The sequence below is a fragment of the Spermophilus citellus genome (assembly GCF_964194105.1).
Source record: "Spermophilus citellus genome assembly, chromosome: 4".
Lineage (NCBI taxonomy): Eukaryota > Metazoa > Chordata > Mammalia > Rodentia > Sciuridae > Spermophilus > Spermophilus citellus.
Genome location: NC_138185.1, coordinates 121,688,383 through 121,709,548, shown reverse-complemented (window position 1 = coordinate 121,709,548; position 21,166 = coordinate 121,688,383). Strand labels below are relative to the sequence as shown.

General features: G+C 32.5%; 1 protein-coding gene across 1 annotated transcript in view; it reads right to left on the bottom strand.

The window, feature by feature from the left end:
- Positions 1-21,166, bottom strand: part of ADAM10 (ADAM metallopeptidase domain 10) — a 150,615-nt gene that overhangs the window by 39,339 nt on the left and 90,110 nt on the right. Inside the window, exons 6-8 of the mRNA XM_081289709.1 lie at positions 12,450-12,599; positions 9,374-9,466; positions 6,292-6,475 (exon numbers count right to left, since the gene is read on the bottom strand). Of these exons, the coding sequence (XP_081145835.1) occupies positions 6,292-6,475; positions 9,374-9,466; positions 12,450-12,599 (427 nt within the window). The remainder of the gene's footprint in view (positions 1-6,291; positions 6,476-9,373; positions 9,467-12,449; positions 12,600-21,166) is intronic.

The window sequence follows — 21,166 nt, the reverse complement described above, 5'->3', positions numbered from 1 at the left end:
ATAATAGAATAAAATTAGAAATCAATGCCAAAAACCATAGAGATTATATAAAACCATGGAGATTAAACAATGCACTACTGAATGATCAATGGGTGATAGAAGAAATCATATGAGAAGTTTTTGAATTCTTTGAATCAAATGAGAATAGTGATACAACCTACCAGAATCTCTAGGACACTGTGAAGGTGGGTCTAAGAAGAAAGTTTATAAATATGAATGTCTACACAAGAAAATCGAAAGATCCCAAATAAAAAACCTAATGATGCATCTCAAAGCCCTTGAAAAACAAGAACAAATCAATCCTAAAAGCAGTAGAAGGAAATAAATAAAATCAGAGACAAAATCAACAAAATTGAGAATAAGTAAAGAATATAAAACAGGCTAGGGTTGTAGCTCAATAGTAGAGTACTTGCCTAGAATGTATGAGGCATTGGGTTCAATTCTTAGCACCACATAAAAATAAATACATAAATTAAAGGTATTGTGTCTATATTTGTATTAAAAAAATACAAAACAGAGAATGAAACAGTTCTTCTTTGCCAAGATAAACAAAATTGATAAACCCTTAGCCAAATTAATTAAAAGAAAAAGAGAGAAAATCCCAATTAATAAAATTAGAGATGAAAAGGAAAAATCACCACAGACATCACAGAAATCCAGTGGATCATTAGGGACAATTTGGAAAACTTATACTAAAAAAAAAAAAAAAAAAAAATTGAAATCTCAGAAGAAATGGTTACATTTCTTCAAAATTAAATCAAGAGGACATAGAAAACTCAGATGAACTAGCAATGAGATAAAAGCAGTAATAAAAAGCTTTCCAATAAAGAAAAGCCCAGGAACAGATGGATTTTCAGCTGAATTCTTTAAAGAAGAAGTAACAAGTTACCTCAAATTAGTCCATGCCATCGAAAGGTGTTCCACCAAATTCATTCTATGAAGTCAGTATCACCCCGATACCAGAGCCAAATAAAAACACATCAACAAAAGAAATCTACAGACCAATATCCCTGATGAACTTAGATGCAAAAATCCTTAGTAAAATATTAGCAAACTGTACTCAATAACATATTAAGAAGATTGTACATCATGACCAAGCGGGTTTTATTCCAAGGTTGCAAGTATCGTTTAACTTATGGATAAATCAACAAATATAATTTAACATAGAAACAGAATTAAGCACAAAAATTACTTACTCATTGCAACAGAAAAAGTCTAAAAAAATTCAACAACCATTGATGATTAAATAACACTAAAAAAATAAGGGATAGAAGGACTTAATTTCAACATCTTAAAGACAATATATGACAAACCCTAAGCCAACATCACAGCAAATGGGAAAAAAAAATAAAAGCATTTCCTTTAAAATCTGGAACAAGACAAGGATGTCCATTCTCACCACTCCTATTCAAGATAATACTAGAAATTCTAGCCAGAGCAATTAAGCAACAGAAGGAAATAAATGGGATAAAAAAGGAAGAAGTCAAATTATCACTGTTTACAGACAATATGATCTCATATTAAAACTCCACCAGAAGATAATAATAAACCAATTCAGCAAAGTAGCAGGTTACAAAATCAACATTCAAAAATCAATAACTTTCCTATACATAAATAATTAATTTGCTGAGAAATAAATCAGGAAAACAATCCCATTCACAATGGGCTTAAAAAAAAACTGAGGAATCAATCTAACCAAGGAAATAAAAATCTCTACAATAAAAACTATGTAGTACTAAAGAGATAAACTGAAAGACACAAGAAGATGGAAAGACTTCCCAGGTACCCAGGTAGGCAGAATTAATATTGTTAAAATGGCCATACTGCAAAGAGCAATATACAGATTAAGTGCAATCCCCATCAAAACACCAATGACATTCTTCATAGAACTATTAAAAAAAAAAAAAAAGTCTTACAATTCATTTGGAAGAAAAGAAGACCCAGAACAAAGTAATTCAAAAAAGCAATACCTGGTTTCAAATTATACTACGAAACTATGATTTAAAACAAACACCACACTCACACTTAGTACTGTCATAAAAACATACACATAGATAGAACAATGAATAGAATAAAAGACACAGAGAAAACTCCACACCAATACAGTCATCTGATCCTTAACAAAGATGCCAAAAACATACACTGGAGAAAAGAGCCTTTTTAACAAATAGGGCAGGGAAAACGTAGAAGAATGAGACTAGACCCTATCTCTTCTCCTGCACTAAAGTCAACTCAAAATGGATCAAAGACCTAGGAATTAGATCAGGAACTATGCAACTCCTTGAAGAAACTGTAAGGTCACTCTCCAACAGATAGGTACAAGCAATGACTTTTTTAATAGGACCCTTATAGGCTCAGGAAATAATGCCAACAGTTAATAAATGAGATGGTATCAAATTTAAAAGCTTCTATACAGCGAATGAAACAATTCAAAATTGAAGAGAGAACCTACAGAAGAGGAGAAAATCTTTCTAGCTACTCTTCTGACATAATATTAAAGCTGGGTGCAGTGGCACACACCTGTAATTCCAGTGATTCAGGAGACTAAGCAGTAGGATCACAAGTTCAAAGCCATCCTCAGCAACTTATTAAGGCCCTAAGCAACTTAGTGAAACCCTGTCTCAAAATAAACAATGGAAAGGGCTGGGGATGTGGTTCAATGGTTAAGAACCTCTGCGTTCAATATTCAGTAAAAAAACAACAAAAACAAAAAGATTAATATCCAGAATATATACAGACAAAAAACTTAACAACAAAAAAATTAATAAATTGGCAAATGAACTAAAATGACATTTCTCAAAAGAAGAAATACAAATGGTCAACAAATATATGAAAAAATATTCAGTAGCAATCAGGGAAATACAAATCAAAACCACAAGGAGATTTAAATCTCACTCCAGTCAGAATGTTATTAAAAATGCAAACAATAATAAAGGCTGGAAAAGATAATGAAAAAAAAAAAAAAGAACACTTTTACACTGTTGATGGGATTGTACATTAGTATAACCACCATGGAAATCAGTATGGCAGTTCCTCAAAAGGCTAGGCATGGAACCACAATATAAACCAGCTATACCAATCCTCAGTATTTATCCTAAAGAATCAATAAGTCATCATACTATAAGGTTCGTGCGTACCCATGTTTATAGCAGCACAATTCACAATAGCCCAACTATGGAATCCAGTGTAGGTGCCCATCAATGGATGAATGGATAAAGAAATGTAATATATATACGTATATATGTATATATGTGCATATACATATATATATAGATAGATAGATAGATAGATAGATACACACACACACACACACAGAGAATGGAGTTTTATTCAGCTATAAAAAAGAATGAAATTATGTCACTGTAAGAAAATGGATGGAACTTGAGACCACTGTGTTTAAGAAAAATAAGGCAAACTTAGAATGTCAAGGGTCACATGTTTTCTTTCATAGGTAGAAGCCAGAAAGGAGAAAAGAAAGGAAAAGAAACTAGGGGAGGATCTCTCATGAAAATCTCAGAGAGATCAGCACAGTAGAGGAAAGGGACTAAGGAGGCGAGAAAAAGGGAGAAATACTGGGAAATGATAATGACCAAATTATACTGTTATATTGTGTGCATGTACAAATACGTAACAATAAAGCCTACCATTATACACAATTATAATGCACCAAAAAGAAAAGGAAAAAAATTTAAAAATATATAGCAGCATGCCCAGCATGCACAAGACCCTGGGGTTTGATTCTTAGTACCACAAAAGAAAACTACAAATACAGAAAATGAGAAAAACTATAAAAAAACAGATTCAAACACAAAAAACTTACTATTCAAATGTTTTAACACTCAATGTTTTTCCTAGCTCAAATAAATCAGTTAAGAGAACTGAAGTTCATAATCTCTGAGTAACTACTCTGTAAGAACTAACATGCCAATAAAACAATAAAATCCATTCTACCACCATATTTTTGAATAACGAACTATCTGTAGAACTAAATGAAATTAAGCCAAATTATACAATAGAATAAGGATGTTAAAAAAAATTAGGCCAACTAATAGAAAAATAAGAGACCCAGAATAGCCAAAGCAATCCTCAGCAAAAATAGTGAAAGAGGAGGCATCACAATACCAAACCTTAAACTATACTACAAAGCAATAGTAACAAAAAAATGGCATGGTATGGGTACCAAAATAAACATGTAGAAAAATAGAAGACACACAGACAAACCCACATAAATACACACTAAACAAAAGCACCAAAAACATACATCAGAGAAAAGATAGCCTCTTCATCAAATGGTGCTGGGAAAAATGGAAATCCACATGTAGCAAAATGAAATTAAACCTCTGTCTCTCGCCCTGCACAAAAATCAACTCAAAGTAGATTAAAGACTTAGACAATAGAACAGAGACCCTGTGCCTAATAGAAGAAATGTTTGTTCATCATGTTGGCTTAGGACCTGACTTCCTTAGCAAGACTCCTAAAGAACAAGAAGTAAAATAAAGAATCAATAAATAGGATGGATTCAAACTAAAAGGCTTCTTTTCAGCAAAGGAAACAATCAATAACGTGACGAGAGCACCCATAGAATAGGAAAAAAACCTTTACCACACGCAACTCAGATAGAGCACTAATCTCCAGAATATGTAAAGAACTTAAAAAACTTAACACTAAAAAAAAAATAATAACTCAATCAATAAATGGGCTAAGGAACTGAACAGTCACTTCACAGAAGAAAAAATACAGTCAATCAACAAACATACGAAAACATGTTCATCAGTACTCTTAAGATTTCATCTCACTTTAATCAGAATGGCAATTATCATGAATACAAGCAGGGCTGGGGTAGCGCGCTCGCCTGGCATGCGTGCGGCCTGGGTTCGATCCTCAGCACCACATACCAACAAAGATGTTGTGTCCGCCGAGAACTAAAAAATAAATATTAAAAATTCTCTCTCTCTCTCTCCTCTCTCTCCTCTCTCATTCTCTCTTTAAAAAAAAAAAGAATACAAGCAATAATAAGTGTTGGAGAGGATGTGAGGGAAAAGGTATACTCATACATTGTTGGTGAGACTGCAAACTGGTGCAATCACTCTAGAAAGCACTAAGGAGATTCCTCAGAAAACTTGGAATGGAACCACCATTTGACCCAGCTATCCCACTCCTCGGTTTATACCTAAAGGACTTAAAAATCGCATACTACATAGAGTGACACAGCCACGTCAATGTTTACAGAAGCTCAATTCACAATAGCTAAACTATGGACCCAACCTAGAAGCCCTTCAACAGATGAATGGATAAACGCAATGGAATATTACTCATCCTTAAAGAAGAATGAAATTATGGCATTTGCAGGTAAATGGATGAAGCTAGAAAATATCATGCTAAGTGAAATAAGCCAATATCAAAAAACCAAAAGCCAAATGCTTTCTCTGTAAGTGGATGCTGATCCATAGTGGGGTGGAGGGATAGAAAGAATGAAGGAACTTGGGTTTGTGTAGAGAGGAGTGAGAGGAGGGGTGGGGCTGTGGGGATGGGAAGGAAGGTAGAATGAGACATAGACATTACTACCCTATATACATGTACAATTACACTACTGGAGTGATTCTGCACATTGTACTCCCAGAGGAATGAGAAGTTATGCTCTATTTGTGTACAATGTTTCTAAATGCATTCTACTGTCATATATTTTTTTTAAATTAGGCCAAATAAAAATGAAAGACTAGGTCAATAATTTATTACAAACTGAATAATCAGCTATGAAGCGTTATCTAGAAAGAATAAGATAACAGCAAGCATGCTAAAACTAACAGGGAGAAAAATGAGGTCTAAAAGAAGAGTAAAGAGAAGAAATTATATGTAAATTAAACAAGTTGAAGCCAAGTGTTTTACTTAAATTTTTGAAGAGAGCAGATAAAACCTCAGACTCCTAGCCCCTAGTCCATTGCTAATCCTATTGTCATAACAATTACCCAAAGTGATACTGAAATATTATAGCTTATCTCTTTAAAGGAAAAAGGAAATTTAACTTCTGTGGAAAAAAAATTTCCCCTAAAATTATTTCATCCACTGAATATACCAAATGTCAGGACATTTCCTTACGATCACTTAAAAATGATAAAGCACTTCATCTATTTTGCTGTTTACATCATATTCATCAATCTTGCCTAACCTTGAGCAGCATAAATTAAGATATTGTATAGACATCACTTTCTCTGACATTTTGTAAAATTCAGTCTTCTCTGAAAATCACTCTGTGTTTCAAGTATTAAGTTATGAAATAATTAGATAACCTACCTGAAGGTGCTCCAACCCAAGCTAGACCAAGAACACCATCATCAAAATCTCGGTCTGTGAAGACATAGGCTAAACAGTAGTCATCATGATTCTGCTCAGAATTCAATTCCAGAAACTTCTCTACACCAATATTTGGAAAACGGAAAGGATTTGTAGAGTCCTTTTCATCAGCGGTTGTATTGATCTAAAATCCAAAATAATAACTTAAATAACACAATAAATGTTGATTGTTTCTCTCCTTCCATACTCACATGGACAATATACTCAGAGTCTAAGGGTAATCAGTACTTAATTAAGGCTACTAGGAATGTTTCCCCAACCCAGATCCCTTATCTGATCATAGAAGTCAAATAAAAAAATAAATGAGAAAAAAATAAAAATGAAAGAGAGAACCAAATAAAGCAAAGTAGGAGAATTAAATTGAAGATGTTAAATTTCTGAGCAAGTAGTCACCAGATTCCTGAACACTGAGCATTTGAATAGAACACATTTGCTTCCAAAATTGGAATAAAAGTAGGATTTCTCAAATTCAATAATCTAAACAAGTCTCATTTAGTGTTACTCTCCTACATAGTGACAAGTATAATAAAACCCTATATGTTTGCTAATTAAACACAAAAGTGATATTAAACCCAAGACTGCCAGTACAGCAGGTGAATCATTTTTTTTGGTTCTCCTTAACTAGAGTCACAGGAGTTAAGCCCACCTAACCAAAAGTTCATTTTTGTTTCCCTGAATATGAGAGAATTTTGTTTTCTTTCTGCTTTTAAATTTGTTTCTCTTACTATTTCAAGCTAAGTTCCTACAAATTTTTCTTTTCAAACTTAGCTACTATATTCCTGGTGCACGTACCTCTTTCACAATCTGAAGAATAATCTGTTCTAATACTAAACTTCTACAAAATAAAAGCTTTAATTTATTAACCCCTGCCTCCTTTAAAAGACCCCTGACTCTTCTCTGGTGAGAACAGTCACCAGGTGACTTTCTCCAGGTGAGCCAGAAATTACATACAAAATAGAACTGGGTGGGAATGGTAGTATATATACTCAGAATTCCAAGTACTTGTGAGGCTGAGGAAGGAGGATCACAAAGCTGCCTGGGCAACCTGGTGAGACCCTGTCTCAAAAGAAAAAAATAAAAAGGGCTGGGGATGTAGCTCAGTAGTAGAGAGACCCTGGGTTCAACTCAATACCCAGTGAGGGGAAGGTTTAAAGAATTGATTTTAAAAGGGTACATGTTTAAAATGGAATAAAATTAATTTAAAATAAGTATATATGAAAGTAAATGTTTTTCTAGAAGGGAAACCTCAGTCTGTTTTAAAAAATTGGTAGTGAGGGGATGGTATGATGGATACAACAAGAACTATAGGTCTTTTCATGATGCATATGCTCCAGTAAAAACAAGAGGTTCAGAAGCAGGATGATAAAAACACTACTGAGGGCAATAGCCTAAGGATGGATTTCATTCAAAACATTCGATTTATCCATTAACAATTAACCAAAACTATTCAGTTATAAGTCATTTACTACAAAACAATTCAAATAAAGCAACAATATATTATAAATAACCATGCTTAAAGCCATGATATATGTGGCCTTCTCCTACTAAATATAGAAATAACTATGAAATTCCCTGACACTTCTATAACACTGGCTACAAGTAAAATTTGCATTTGAATTTTAGTTACCTATATTAAAGACAGATAATCAAAATTTAAATATTTACTGACAGAATATAAATTTTAAATTATTTAATGAGTTATATACAGTCTTCATCAGATGAGATTTAAACTCAAGTTTTCATCTCAATTAAGGTTAGAAAACAACCAACTGCCACATAATTTATCTCTAAACATCTATTTCTTCATAAAATCACTTTACTCAAAAAATAGATATATATACTTTACCAAATATATATACTTCACCAAAAAACGGATATATATATATACTTCACAAGTGTTCTTGCCGCTGCTTTACATTTTACTGCTGTCTATTAAACAGCAATACTAAACCACTTATCACTTTTACTTTCTCATTTAAAGATTTTATTTCCCTCAGAATATATGAAAGCAATGATTATGAATATTTTTATAATGTAAATCTACAAACTGTATTTCCACCTTAATATAATGCAATTTAACGATTATATACTACCCTTAAAAGTAAGAGCCATCTACAACTATTATTAAATATATCATGTATATGTGCTAAAATTTTTATAATATATACATTTTTTTAATCTAGTCAACCATGTTTTAAGAGAAATAGGAAAGCAAAAATATAAAGAAACCCTGGGGCAAATACTTTTGTAAGAGGCTGACTTAAAAAAAAAGAAAACAGTCAGAATGTAGATCTAGTTTATAAATTCAGATCCTTACAAGCTATGTACATATATTTATAAAATTTTTGAAACAGCCCGATTTTGTCAGTAATTTAATATTTGTTTATAATTTATAACAGCAGAAGTAATAATCTATGGCCCTATGGCTTTGGATGACCATTTCTTAACATGTGTTTTCTAGTGTTTTTTTTGGAGATCCAGGTGATATTAATTTAAAGTTTCCATGCTCAAATTAATTTAGATAAATATGGTTTTCCTTCCCTAAAGACTGCTCAAAACTTGACACAAGTTCATGTAAACTGTGAATTTTCAAGATTATAACATTAAGTGTTTTTCCAAGTTCCAATTTTATTTAAACATTCTATTTTCCCTTTCTCCTGGAACACCAAATGGGACACACTATGAAAAACACTGCACAAGGCAAATCTTAAGAAACTAGGAAATGACATAACAGGATTAAAGTCAAGTACTGTACCTGTAAGTTACTGAGAGGTTAGGGCTTTCTTAACTGTAAATTAATCCAATAAAAAACTGTACAGCTTTATTTCTACGGATTTAACTCTTAAATGATAAACCCAAGTATCCCACTGTGTATAAAGGACAAGAGTACAGATAAACGGCATCAGTAGATATAAATTATTTAATGCATAAAGATGAAGAAAAAAGCAAGCATTTTTCATTTTATAAACAAAGTCCTTTTTGTTCCACTTTTTTAATGTCTTCAATTATTGAAGTTCCTTACTCTTATGCGTTTCACCATGAAACTGATGTTACGGATCCCAGAGAAGTCTGTGGTCTGGTAAATTGTATCAATCGCTTTAACATGACTGGATATCTATCAGTTAAAAAAGAAAAAAAAAAAAAAACATTTTAGAAGCAATGATGAAATATTAAGAAAATTATTAATTTCCATTTCAAAAATCAAGCATTACTTATATTCAAAAGCATTTAAATTTTAATGTTTATATTATATATTGAACAGTAGAAAAATAAAGATTAGTGAGCCAGGGCTGAGAGAAGAAAGAAAAAGGTTAGTGAGCTAGGGCTGAGAGGAAAGAGACTGTGTCTTTCTAGACTCTTTTGTAGCCAAAAGAAAGGCATTATTCTTGCTTTAAGTCATATAAAAACTGTTTCATATGCCCATCATTCAATGTCATATGCCTATTTTTTTCATGCCTAGAATATCTTTATTTATCCTTAAGACTCAGCTCAAATATTTTCTGTAATAACTTCCCTGAAAATAATCAGAACACTCAGTATTCCCAGCCTTTAGTCCTTCTATTGCTGGACTAATGCATGTTCTTTAAGCTTTGTTAACCACTTTCCATATACTAAAACTGTTTTAGGCCCTGCAGACATACTGGTGAGCAAAACAGGAAAGGTTTTTCTTGGGAGTGGAAGAAGAAGATAATATGAAAATAAAAAAGACACAGTCACAGGGCTGGGGTTATGGCTCAGAGGTAAAGCGCTCGCCTAGCATGCATGAGGCACTGGGTTCGATCCTCAGCATCACAAAAAAAAAAAATTATATGTATGTATGTGTGTGTGTGTATGTGCGTGTGTGTGTGTATATATGCATATAGTATCCATCTACAACTAAAAAATAAATTTAAAAAAAAGACAGTCAGATTTTACTAAATTCTAAAAGAGATAAACACAGCAACAGGACACAAAAGGCTTCTGTTTATCTAGTTGACTCCCAACTCAACTCTATCTTCTATATACATATACACATATATACATACACACACACACACACACCACTCTGTATACAATCTTCCCAACTTCATTTACAAAAAGCAATCTTGCTACCATTTTATGTGGCAACACATATATACTGTGTGTGTGTGTCTGTGTGTCTGTGTGTGTGTGTGTTTGTGTGTGTGTGTCTGTGTGGGTGTGTGTCTGTGTGTGTGTATGGTGCCAGGGATGGAATCCAGGGCCCCATGCCCGGCAGATGCTCTACCTCTAAGCCACATCCCAAGCTGTCAAAATTATTTTTGAAGAAACATAATACAAGATGATCAAGGAAAAGCACTCATAATAAAAATTTCAAAAGTGGCCCCAACTGCCCAACATTGCTAATAAAAGGTATAACAGTGCTGATAGGACCCATTATAAATTCATGCTAATTGCAGCTGCCTACCAATCAATGCTATAGTCAATTTTCATTATTTCTACTCCATTCCCAACAATGGTGGTTCAAATATTTCTCAAGAGAAATGCTCGTGGTTCACTTGACTTCCCCTTGTCTTTACCTTTAAACTTCCCTATTTTTATCCACCTCTACATTCTTCAGAGTAACTCTTTCTTAAAGGGTAATTTTTCTTTATTCTTGATCTCAATTCTTACTGGACATTCAAGAACACTATTTTTCTTCAAAGGCATTGTACATATTTAAGAACATCAATGCCTTTCTTTTATATTATTTCCACACTGAATAATTTTCCTCTTACTACCAACTAACTTGTGTGTTACATATTCCCCTTAACCCCCCAAATTCCATCTCATTTCTAAGCCACCATATTTTTCTTTAATTTTTTACATTTCTTGAAACTCAGTGTCTCTGCCAACTCACAATTCATCAGTAATCTTCTAGCAACTAAAAACCAACTTTTGAAATCATTCTCTTTTTGATTTCTTGACAATGATACAATTAGCTATACATCTTGCTTTGAAGGTGTTGTTTGTTGCTTGTCTAATTCTACTTAATCTCCTAACTCCTTTTTGTGTTTTTCCTTACTAATTTTTCTTTCTCATCCTATTCACTATATCCCCTACTTCTTCAATTTCACTTTCCTCACATTTCAACTGTATCTTTTGTACTCTTCAATTCCATGCAGAAAGCTCAAGGTTAACATTCTCCAAGCTCCAGTACCACATTTTCAATATTCTAAGGGAATATTACCTGGCTTTAACACATGTCTAAAATTAAGCTCAATTCTATCACCATAATGAATTCATCATTTACATTAGTGGTAGCTCCATACTGTCAGTCTCAAACTCTTTGAGTCAAAAACATGTTCAGACTCTCACTGGATACCTTCAACATGAAGAACATTTTGATAGATACCCTCAAAAAATTTATACTTTCACACTGAGAAGGTCTGAGAAGACACAAGTGCAAATAATAATTTGATTTAAATAATGCTAAGTACAATGAGAATATAGAGAGAAATTATATATATATACTTTTTGATGGGTGGGGGGTTTACCAGGAATTGAACTCAGGGGTACTCAACCACAAGCCACATCCCCAGCCCTATTTTGTATTTTATGTAGAGACAGGGTCTTATTGAGTAGCTTAGCACCTCACTTTTGCTGAAGCCGGCTTTGAACTCATGATTCTCCTGTCTCATCCTACCGAGCCACTGGGATTACAGGCATGCACCATTAAACTGGGCAAGAAATTTCTCTCCTTTTTCTCCTTTAAGACCACAAATGAAAACTGAACTCTGTTTTTAAAGGTAAGCTTTATGTTTATCTAACATAAAGGAGGCTGGCTTTAGATTTAATCCTTAATAGTACCCCACCTCCAACTGGAGGGGGAAAGAAAAAAACACCAAAGCTTCAGGGTCATTATCTCCTTTAGGAAATCTTATATCTCTCCCTCCCAAATGACTGTAAAATATCCTCACTGGGCTTTCAATTATCTCTGCTTTTATCTTACATATTTCATCACATCACAATGAAAATACATACTCTTTTTTTTTCCCCAAAAAAAGATATATACTCATTAACTTTAGTTTCTAAAAGGAAATACAGCTATAATTTTTAAAAAAAAGAGAAATCCTAAGATAGTACATAATAATAAATACCTGGGCAATCACAGCTTCTCGTGTTCCATAATATTTAAAGAAAAGATGATCAGTTTGAATATAAAGCTGACAAGTATTTCTTTCAGCTGAAGTTGTACGTTTTTTCCTCAGGAGTTCTGGACCATTAGCAGCATGTTCTTCTTGAGGCGTCTATATGTCAAAAACAGTCATTTCTGATCATCAGCATGCTTCCCTACTATAACATTATAGTTAAGAATACATATACTAAACAATTTCTTCATAGTATGTGTCATATATAACACCAAAGGTATTTCCAATGCCATTACAAACAGAGGCCACTAGAGGCTAGGAAGGGAAGAGGAGTGTGAGAGGGTAGCTAATTGGGTACCAAAACACAGAGGAGAGGGAAGTAGTTCAAGTGTTATATGGCATGGTAGAGCAATGAAAGTCTACAACAAATATTATACATTTCAAAATAACTACAGAGATGAGCCTGAGGGTCCCCAAAACCCAGAAATGATAATATCTGAAGAGATGGAAAAGCTAATAAGTACTTTAATTTGATCATTACATATATCAAATTATAAACCTGTACCTCAAACATAACTTCAAATATTATGTCAGTATCTTTAAAAATTGATCGTTAGAATCACTTTTGATTGTACAATATTTTCTACATACATGATCTATTATTTATTCAAGAAATTTCTTCACCTTTTTTGAAAGAGTACCGGGGATTGAACTATCGGGGACTGAACTCAGGGGTACTACCGAGCTACATCCCCAGCCCTGGCCCAAAATAGTAGACAGTATTTTTTTAAACAATTATCTCTACTATTGAATTCAAACACTCAAATATGTGTCATCTAAAAACATAATTTCAAGTGAATTTTTATAATAAAGTCAGATAGGACCTGAATTAAATTCTAAGCCAAAATTCCAAATTTACATTCACATTTTATACCTTTCTTCTCCCTTGACAATTCCCTGTTTAACAAAGTTAAAATTTTGTATTATACAAAAAGGGGAATAACTATGTAAGATGATGAACATATTAATTTGCTTTACGATAATAACTATTATGTTTATCCCATAACATTGTGCTATGTCTATACAATACACACAATAAATATACACAATAATTGTTTTAAATTCACATTATACATGAGTACCAAAACTCAGAAAAAGCTAGTTATACAGGTCTAAATAATAATGCATTTGTGGAAAATGCCTCTAAGCATATTTTTCATACTATTTTGCTCAAGATTTTCATTTAGGTATGTCAACATTCCAGTCTGTACAGTTTGGTCACTTATTAAATTATTAAGAAAAATTTCAAGTACATATATATGTGTATGCAGTTCATATTTACAATCATGTTAGTCTATAAAAAAGGAGTTATATGTTAAACTTAGCTACTGCTGAAGTGGCAAATTTTTTTACTCCATAAAAATAATCCTGATTGCTTTAATATGAAAATATTTTTTAAAGAAAAGATTTAAATTAAGAAGTCAGTTTTAAATGTAAAATAGACTTCTAAGCAGAGAAATTAATAGAAAGGTGGTCAAGTTGCTTAATCAAGTGGTTCAGATCTCTCACACCTTTACTGGGTTTTATTTGTCTGACTTCTCTCTTCATTAACGAGAGGATATATTAAAGTTTCCCATCATGTAGTTTTTCTAATGTTTTTCAGTTTTGTCATTTTTGCTTTCTATACTTTGAAATTATGGTATAATGTACAAATTTAAGAGTGTTATAACATCATGGGGAACTGAACCTTTTATCATTACAACATACCTATGTTAGTAATTAATATATTTTTGCCCAAAATCTACTTTGACACAATTTTCATTAGAGTCACCAAATTTTATATCTTGTATAGTTTTACTTTCAACCTTTCTGGATTCTTACATTTTAGGGAAAGGATCTGTAAAAATCATTTATATAGTTTGTGTTTGTGTTTTGTGTTTGCTTTTTTTATACAGGGAATTAAATCCAAGGGCACTTTACCAGTGAGCTACGTACCTAGCTCTTTTTTTCTTATTTTTTATTTTGAGGCAGGATCCTTCCTGCTAAATTGCTTAGGGCCTCATGAAGTTGCCTAGAGCTTCACTAAATTACTGAGGCTGGCCTCAAATCTGTAATCTCCTGCCTCAGCCTCCCAATTTATTGGGATTACAGGCATGCACTCCCATTCCCTGCTGTTGTTTTTTGTGTTACATGAAGTTGACAATCATTATATTTTGGGGGTGGGCACATTACCAGGGATTAAACTCAGGGGTACTCAACCAATGAACCGCATCGCCAGCCCTATTTTATATTTTATTTAGAGACAGAGTCTTACTGAGTTGCTTAACACTTCACTTTTGCTGAGGCTGGCTTTGAACTCGTGATTCTCCTGCCTCAGCCTCCCAAGCCACTGGGATTATAGGCGTGCACCACTGTGCTCATTTGATCATTATCTTTTAATTTGTACATTTAATTCAATTATCTTTTAATATAATTACTGATATCACTGGGTATAAAACAATTTTATTATTTATTTCGTATTTGTCTTGTCTATCTCATGTATTCTTCTTTCTTTCCCATGTCCTCTTCTGGATTTTTGGTTTTTATTATTATAGCCATTTCCCTTTATTAGTTTTTCATTTTGAAACAGACTTGCTCTGTTGACCAGGTTGATCTTGAACTTATGGGTTCAAATGCTCCTCCTGACTGAGCCTCCAGAACAATTGGGACTACAGGTGCACTGTTGGGGTTCAAGTGTGCAGAGTTTAGCTCCTACAGGCCTGATAGGTTGCAAGAGCTGTGGCTGTGATTTAGGTCAGCTGAGGCAAACCTCAGTTAGGAGGAGAAAAAGTTCTCTTCCCCTTATCGCAAGTCACAAGTTCTGCATGGTTTGGCCAAGAGGAAGAAGCTTCCTGCATACTTGTCCTGGGAATAGTACATTCTAAAGAAACAAATGCATCTTCAGGGGATTAGATAATGTCTACAAAGAACTTTGGGAGGGTACTTATCAAATGAACAGGAACAATCTGAATTTAGCTCTGTGTACCTGCTGAGGCATGATTTTTGGGCAATGCAGGTAAAGTGTTACTAAAGAATTGCTTGCTTTGTTAGAAGAAGAATATAAAAGGAACTTGCAAATAAACCTCAGCATGCAGTTGCAATTGCTGCCTTTGCTCTGCATCCCATGTGTCCCGGTTATTTCGCGACCCTTACCCAGGGACCCGAACGCTCTAGACGTTCACAGTGCACATTACAAAATCCAGCTTTTTTTTAAAATAGATTTTTTGTTTTTGTTTGTTTTTAGTTGTATATAAACACAGTGCCTTACAAGTGCTAGGCAAGCACTCTGCCACTGAGCTACAACCCCAGCCTCAAATTCAGCCTTTTTATTTATTAGCCTTTTAGTTATATATTTTACTAACATCTTTAGAAGTTATCAAAAAGATAACAATATAGTCCTTGACTTATCAAAATCAAATGAATTAGAACATTTGCCTATTCACAGAAAATGCAACAATTTCAGAATATGTTAATTACATTTTCCTATTTGTCTTCCTCTATACACCCATATACAAAATGTATGGGCATATACAGTCCTATAAACCTTTTTATTAATTCTTCGAAATATACAATAAATATTCACTTAGAATTATCCACCGTGTTGTTCTTTATTCACTCCTACATCTTTAAGTTATCATCTGAGCCTATAATCTTTTCACTGGAAAAGAACAATTCAGTGTGTTCTGGTGTTTATGCTCTCAATTTAGAATGTCTTTATTTTATTTACCCATTTTCAGTGTTTATAGCATTCTAGGATGGCAGCTACTCTACTTCTGCACATTTCATTGTCTTCAGATTCCAAGTGTTTCCAACAGAAATGAACTGCCATTTTTACTGTTGTGTCTTTGAAGATGAACAGACGTTTTTCCACTGGTTATTTTTAAGAGTATATCTTTGGACTTCAGACTTTTCTAATAATGTGCTACAGTGGTGTTTAGTAATGTAAAGTAGTTATCCTGCCATAACTACAGGGCTTACTAAATTTATTTCTTGATGTCCCTCTGTCACATTTTGGATATTCTCAGCCATTAGCTGTCCTTATTTGACTCTCCTTTCTAGGTATACACTTTTTCAAAATCTAGGTTTCACAATTCTTCACAACCCTTTTATCTTTCCAATGCCTTCAAATAGATACATCCACATACACATACATGCAGAAACACATATAAATATAAAAATCATACAAAAACATACTTTTTGAATATTTGTATTTGTACTTTGAAGCCAAATTGATCTTTATTAGCTGTTCTAAGCAGAAGGAGTACTACTTTAAAAAAAAAACAAGTCTTTATTAACTTTATGCTTTATGAATATTTCTCAAAGTTCAAAACTTCTTTTCATTTTAAGATGTTTTTAGATTTTTACATAATGAAATATATCTTTTTATAGTCAAAGATTTTGTCTTATTCAAAGTGTTTCTTTACCTCAAAATTCAAAATAATTTTTTAAAATATTTATTTTTTTTGTTTTAGGTGGATACAATGTCTTTATTTTATTTTTATGTGGTGCTGAGGATTGAACCCAGTGCTTCATACATGCTAAGCAAGCACTCTACCACTGAGCCACCACCCTAGCCATGTCTAACTTTGTGAGGTTATCTTTCCAAATGCTTTATCTACTTTTTAACTGTGTATTTTTGACAATTATAAGGGTTTGTTACACATTCTGATGAGAAGCCATATATCAGGTACATGTATTGTGAACATTTTATCACAGTCTGTGGTTTGTTTTTACATTTTCTTAACAGTGTCTTTTGAAATGCAAGTTTTTAATCTTGATTAGGTCCACTTCACACATTTTTGGTAGGGCACTGTGCCATAAGAAATTATCTATCCCAAAGTCACAAAAATGTCTCCTGTGCTTTTCCCTATATGTTTTAGTTTTAACATGTAGGTCTATTAATCATTTTGAGTTCATTTTTTATATAAGGTGTACAGTGTAGGTGAGGCTCAAATTTTGTTTTATATGGATATCCAATTTTCCAGTACCATTTGTTTTAAAGACCATTCTTTCTTCCAATCACCTTGGGACCTTTGCAAAAATCAACTGACCAGACACATGACCAGACACGCAGCAAGGTGCTTTCTTAAAAAGAGCTGGGGGTGTAGTTCAGAGGTTGGGTACCCCTGTGTTCAATCAACAGCACCACCACTAACACCACCCCCACCACCACCCCCAAAAAGCAGCTAACCATATGAAGACTCTATTCTGTTCCACTGATCTACATATTTACTCTTAGATCAATGACACTATTTTGATTACTGTCACTTTGTATTAAGTCTTATAATCAGGTAGTATCAGTAAGTGTAAGAATTTGTTTTGTTTTTTCCTTAATTATTATGGCTATTCTAGGTTCTGTACATTACAAAATAATTTTTAAAATCAGTTTGTCAATTATTAGAGAAATCATTGCTGGAATTTTTTTATAGGGAGTACACCAAATCTACATAACAATTTGGGGAAAAGTGGCATATAAATATTGAGCCTTCCAGCTATGAATACATGTATTTATCATATTTCTCCATTTATTTAGATCTTTACTTTTTCTTGGTATGATGCCTGTAGTTCTTTCTCATGTACACTTATTGTACATATTTTGTTAATTTTATTCTAAGTATTTTATATTTTAGATGTCATTTTAGATTTTTAATTTTTTATTTTCTAGAGACTAGGGTTGTAGCTCAGTGGTAGAGTGCTTGCATGGCATTTATAAGGCACTGGGTTTGATCCTCAGTACCACATAAAAATAAATATATAAAATAAGGGATTGTGTCCATCTACAACTAAAAAACTATTTAAAATTTTTTTTCATTTTCTAAATGTTCACTGTAAGTATATATAATGCACTTGATTTTTGCATATTGACTTTATAGCCTATGTACTTGGTAAATTTCATATTCATTCCAGTATCTTTTCCAAGATTCCTTTGGATTTTCTAGGTATACCTGTCACCTGTGAATAAAGGCAGTTTTACTTCTGAATGTCCCTTCCCATCCCCTTTATTACACTGACTCAGACTTGGCATACAATGTTGGAAAACGTGAAAATGGCATCCTTTCTTTGTTCCTGATCCCAGAAAAAATAATTTGGTCAATTCACTATTAAATATTGTATCATCTATAAGGTTTTTATAGAAGTTCTTAACAGTCTGAGGAAATTTCCTTCCATTCTAAATTTGTCAAGTGGTGGTTGATTGTTGAAACTTTAAAAATACTTTGTTATTAGTCTATTTAGATAATTATAGGAGTTTCTTCCTCTATTATGTTCATACAATAGGCTTGCATTGATTGCTTTTCTAATATTCATCAATCTTGCATTTCTGGTTTAAACCTCATTTAACCATAATGCGTTACACCACTGGATCTCACTTGCTAATATTTTTTAAAGATATTTTACATCCATATTAATGAGGGATATTAGACTATAGTTTTCTTGTAATATCTTTGTCTATTATTAGAATTAAACTAATGTTGTTGGCCTCATAAAATATGTTGTTTCCCCTTCTTTATTTTCTTAAGGACTTACGTAAGACAGCAATTATTTCTTTTTAAATATTTGAAATTCAACAGTAATACATGGGTTTTAAGTTTTTCTTTATGGAAAATTATTAAGTATCAACTTAATTTTAGTCATACATACAAATATTCTACTATTGTTTGTGCTGTTTTCTGAAATTGTAACTTTAAGCTTTGTAATGTTTTGAACAACCAATAATAAAAAAAAAGTAAAAAGCTGGAATGTCAGAGACAAGCTCATAAAGAGCTTCTTTTCCTTTGATATTTGCCCATGTAACTAGGTAAGAAGTTCACAAAGCAATAGCAACCACTTTCCCCATACATGGGAAGTACAAATTAATTATCATGTAACTTTATTTTGTATGTTTTTTTAAGTTGAATTTATTTTAAAATTAAATTTAATTTTTTGCAGTGAAAAAAAAAGATACTACTGAATTTATTGGCTCAAGATATTCAAAATATACACTAAAACTATTAATTTCTACTGTATTATACAATCTTTCAGCCCAGATAATTTCTGTGTTCTCTTTATTTTTTTTAACCACATCCACAGTCCTATCTTCTCTTCATTTCTTGATTAAATTAGAAGTTTACCAATTATATTAATCTTTTCCATTGGCTTTTCTCTGCTTGTCTTGTATCTCATTGATAAATTTTTTTCTGTTGTTTTCTTCCTTCTACTTAATTAGGGTTTAATTTGTACTTCCATATCTAACTCTTAAAGATGAATGTTTATATAACTGATTTCTAAATCTTCTAACATGATCATTTAAAGCTTGTATTTCTTTTAAGCACTATGTTGGTTAAATCTCACAAATATTATTATTTTGTGATTTATATTATTTAGAAGTGTGTGATCTAATTTCCAAACATTTGGGGACTTTCCAGACTTTTTGTTGCAGATTTCTAATTTAATTCCCTTGAGACCTAAGGTACTATTTTACATTATTTCAATCCTTTCAAATTTATCAATATTTACTTTATGACCTAGTATAATTCAGCAAATACATTTTTCCATGTACATTTTAAAAGAATGTGTATTCTGTGCTACTGTACAAGAATTCTATAAGTGATAGTTAAACTGGTTTGACAGGGATGTTCAAGTGTTCTTATATTCTTATAAGTTTTCTGTTTACTTGTTCTATAAATCTGTTTATTCAGAAATGAGTGTGATCTTAACAATTTGTGGGATTTTCCATTTCTCCTTTCAGTTTTGTCAGCTTTTCCTTCATATGTTTTATAGCTCTATCATTAACTGCTGTATTAACTAACATTTAGAACTGTTATTTCTTCCTGGTAAACTGACACTCTTATCATTAGGAATTTCTTTTCTCTGTCTCTAATGATAGTGAATTCAAATAACATTTATGATTAGTGCTTATGTGGTGTGTTTTGCCATCCTTTTACTTTCCAACTCTGTGCCTTTATATTTTTATTAGATTTGAGCTTACTTTTTTAAGTCCTCTAACCATCTTACCTTTTAATTAATATACTTAGTCCATTTATATTTAATGATATCATTGATATGGTGATATTTAAACTCACCAAGTTGGTATTCATGTTCTATTTGTCTTATCTGTTCTTTGTTCCTCTGTGTCTCTTTTCCTACCTTCTTTTGGATTAACTGAGCATTTTTAATTACATTTGATTTTGTTGTTGTGCTATACACCCCTGCTCTTTTTTTTTCCAGTGGCTGCTGGAGGGCAGGCAATATTTCTGCAAATATTTTATTAAATATTTGACAGCAAATACTTAGATGATCACATCATATGGTCTCTGTCACAACTATTGAATTCTGCCACTGCAGTCCAAAAGCAGCCACAGATAATGCATTGAAGAAATGGATATAGTTGTGTTCCAATAAAATTTTATTTACAAAAGCAAATTCCAAGCCCACAGGCTAGAGTTTGCTGAGCCCTACTTACTTATATTCTAAGAAAGATACAACAATTTACTTCCATTTTTCTTTCTCTTGTCTTCTGTGCTATTACAATAAAGTCTAATTCTTAAGATTTTAGTCGTTATTTTAAGTTATAATAACTTGAAGAAATTTTCAAATGAGGAAAAAAGGCTTTTATATTTACCTACATATTTATTATTTTATGCTCTTTGCTCTTTTGTTTAGGACTGAATTTCCATCTGGTATCCTTTTTCTACCTGAAAAATATCCTT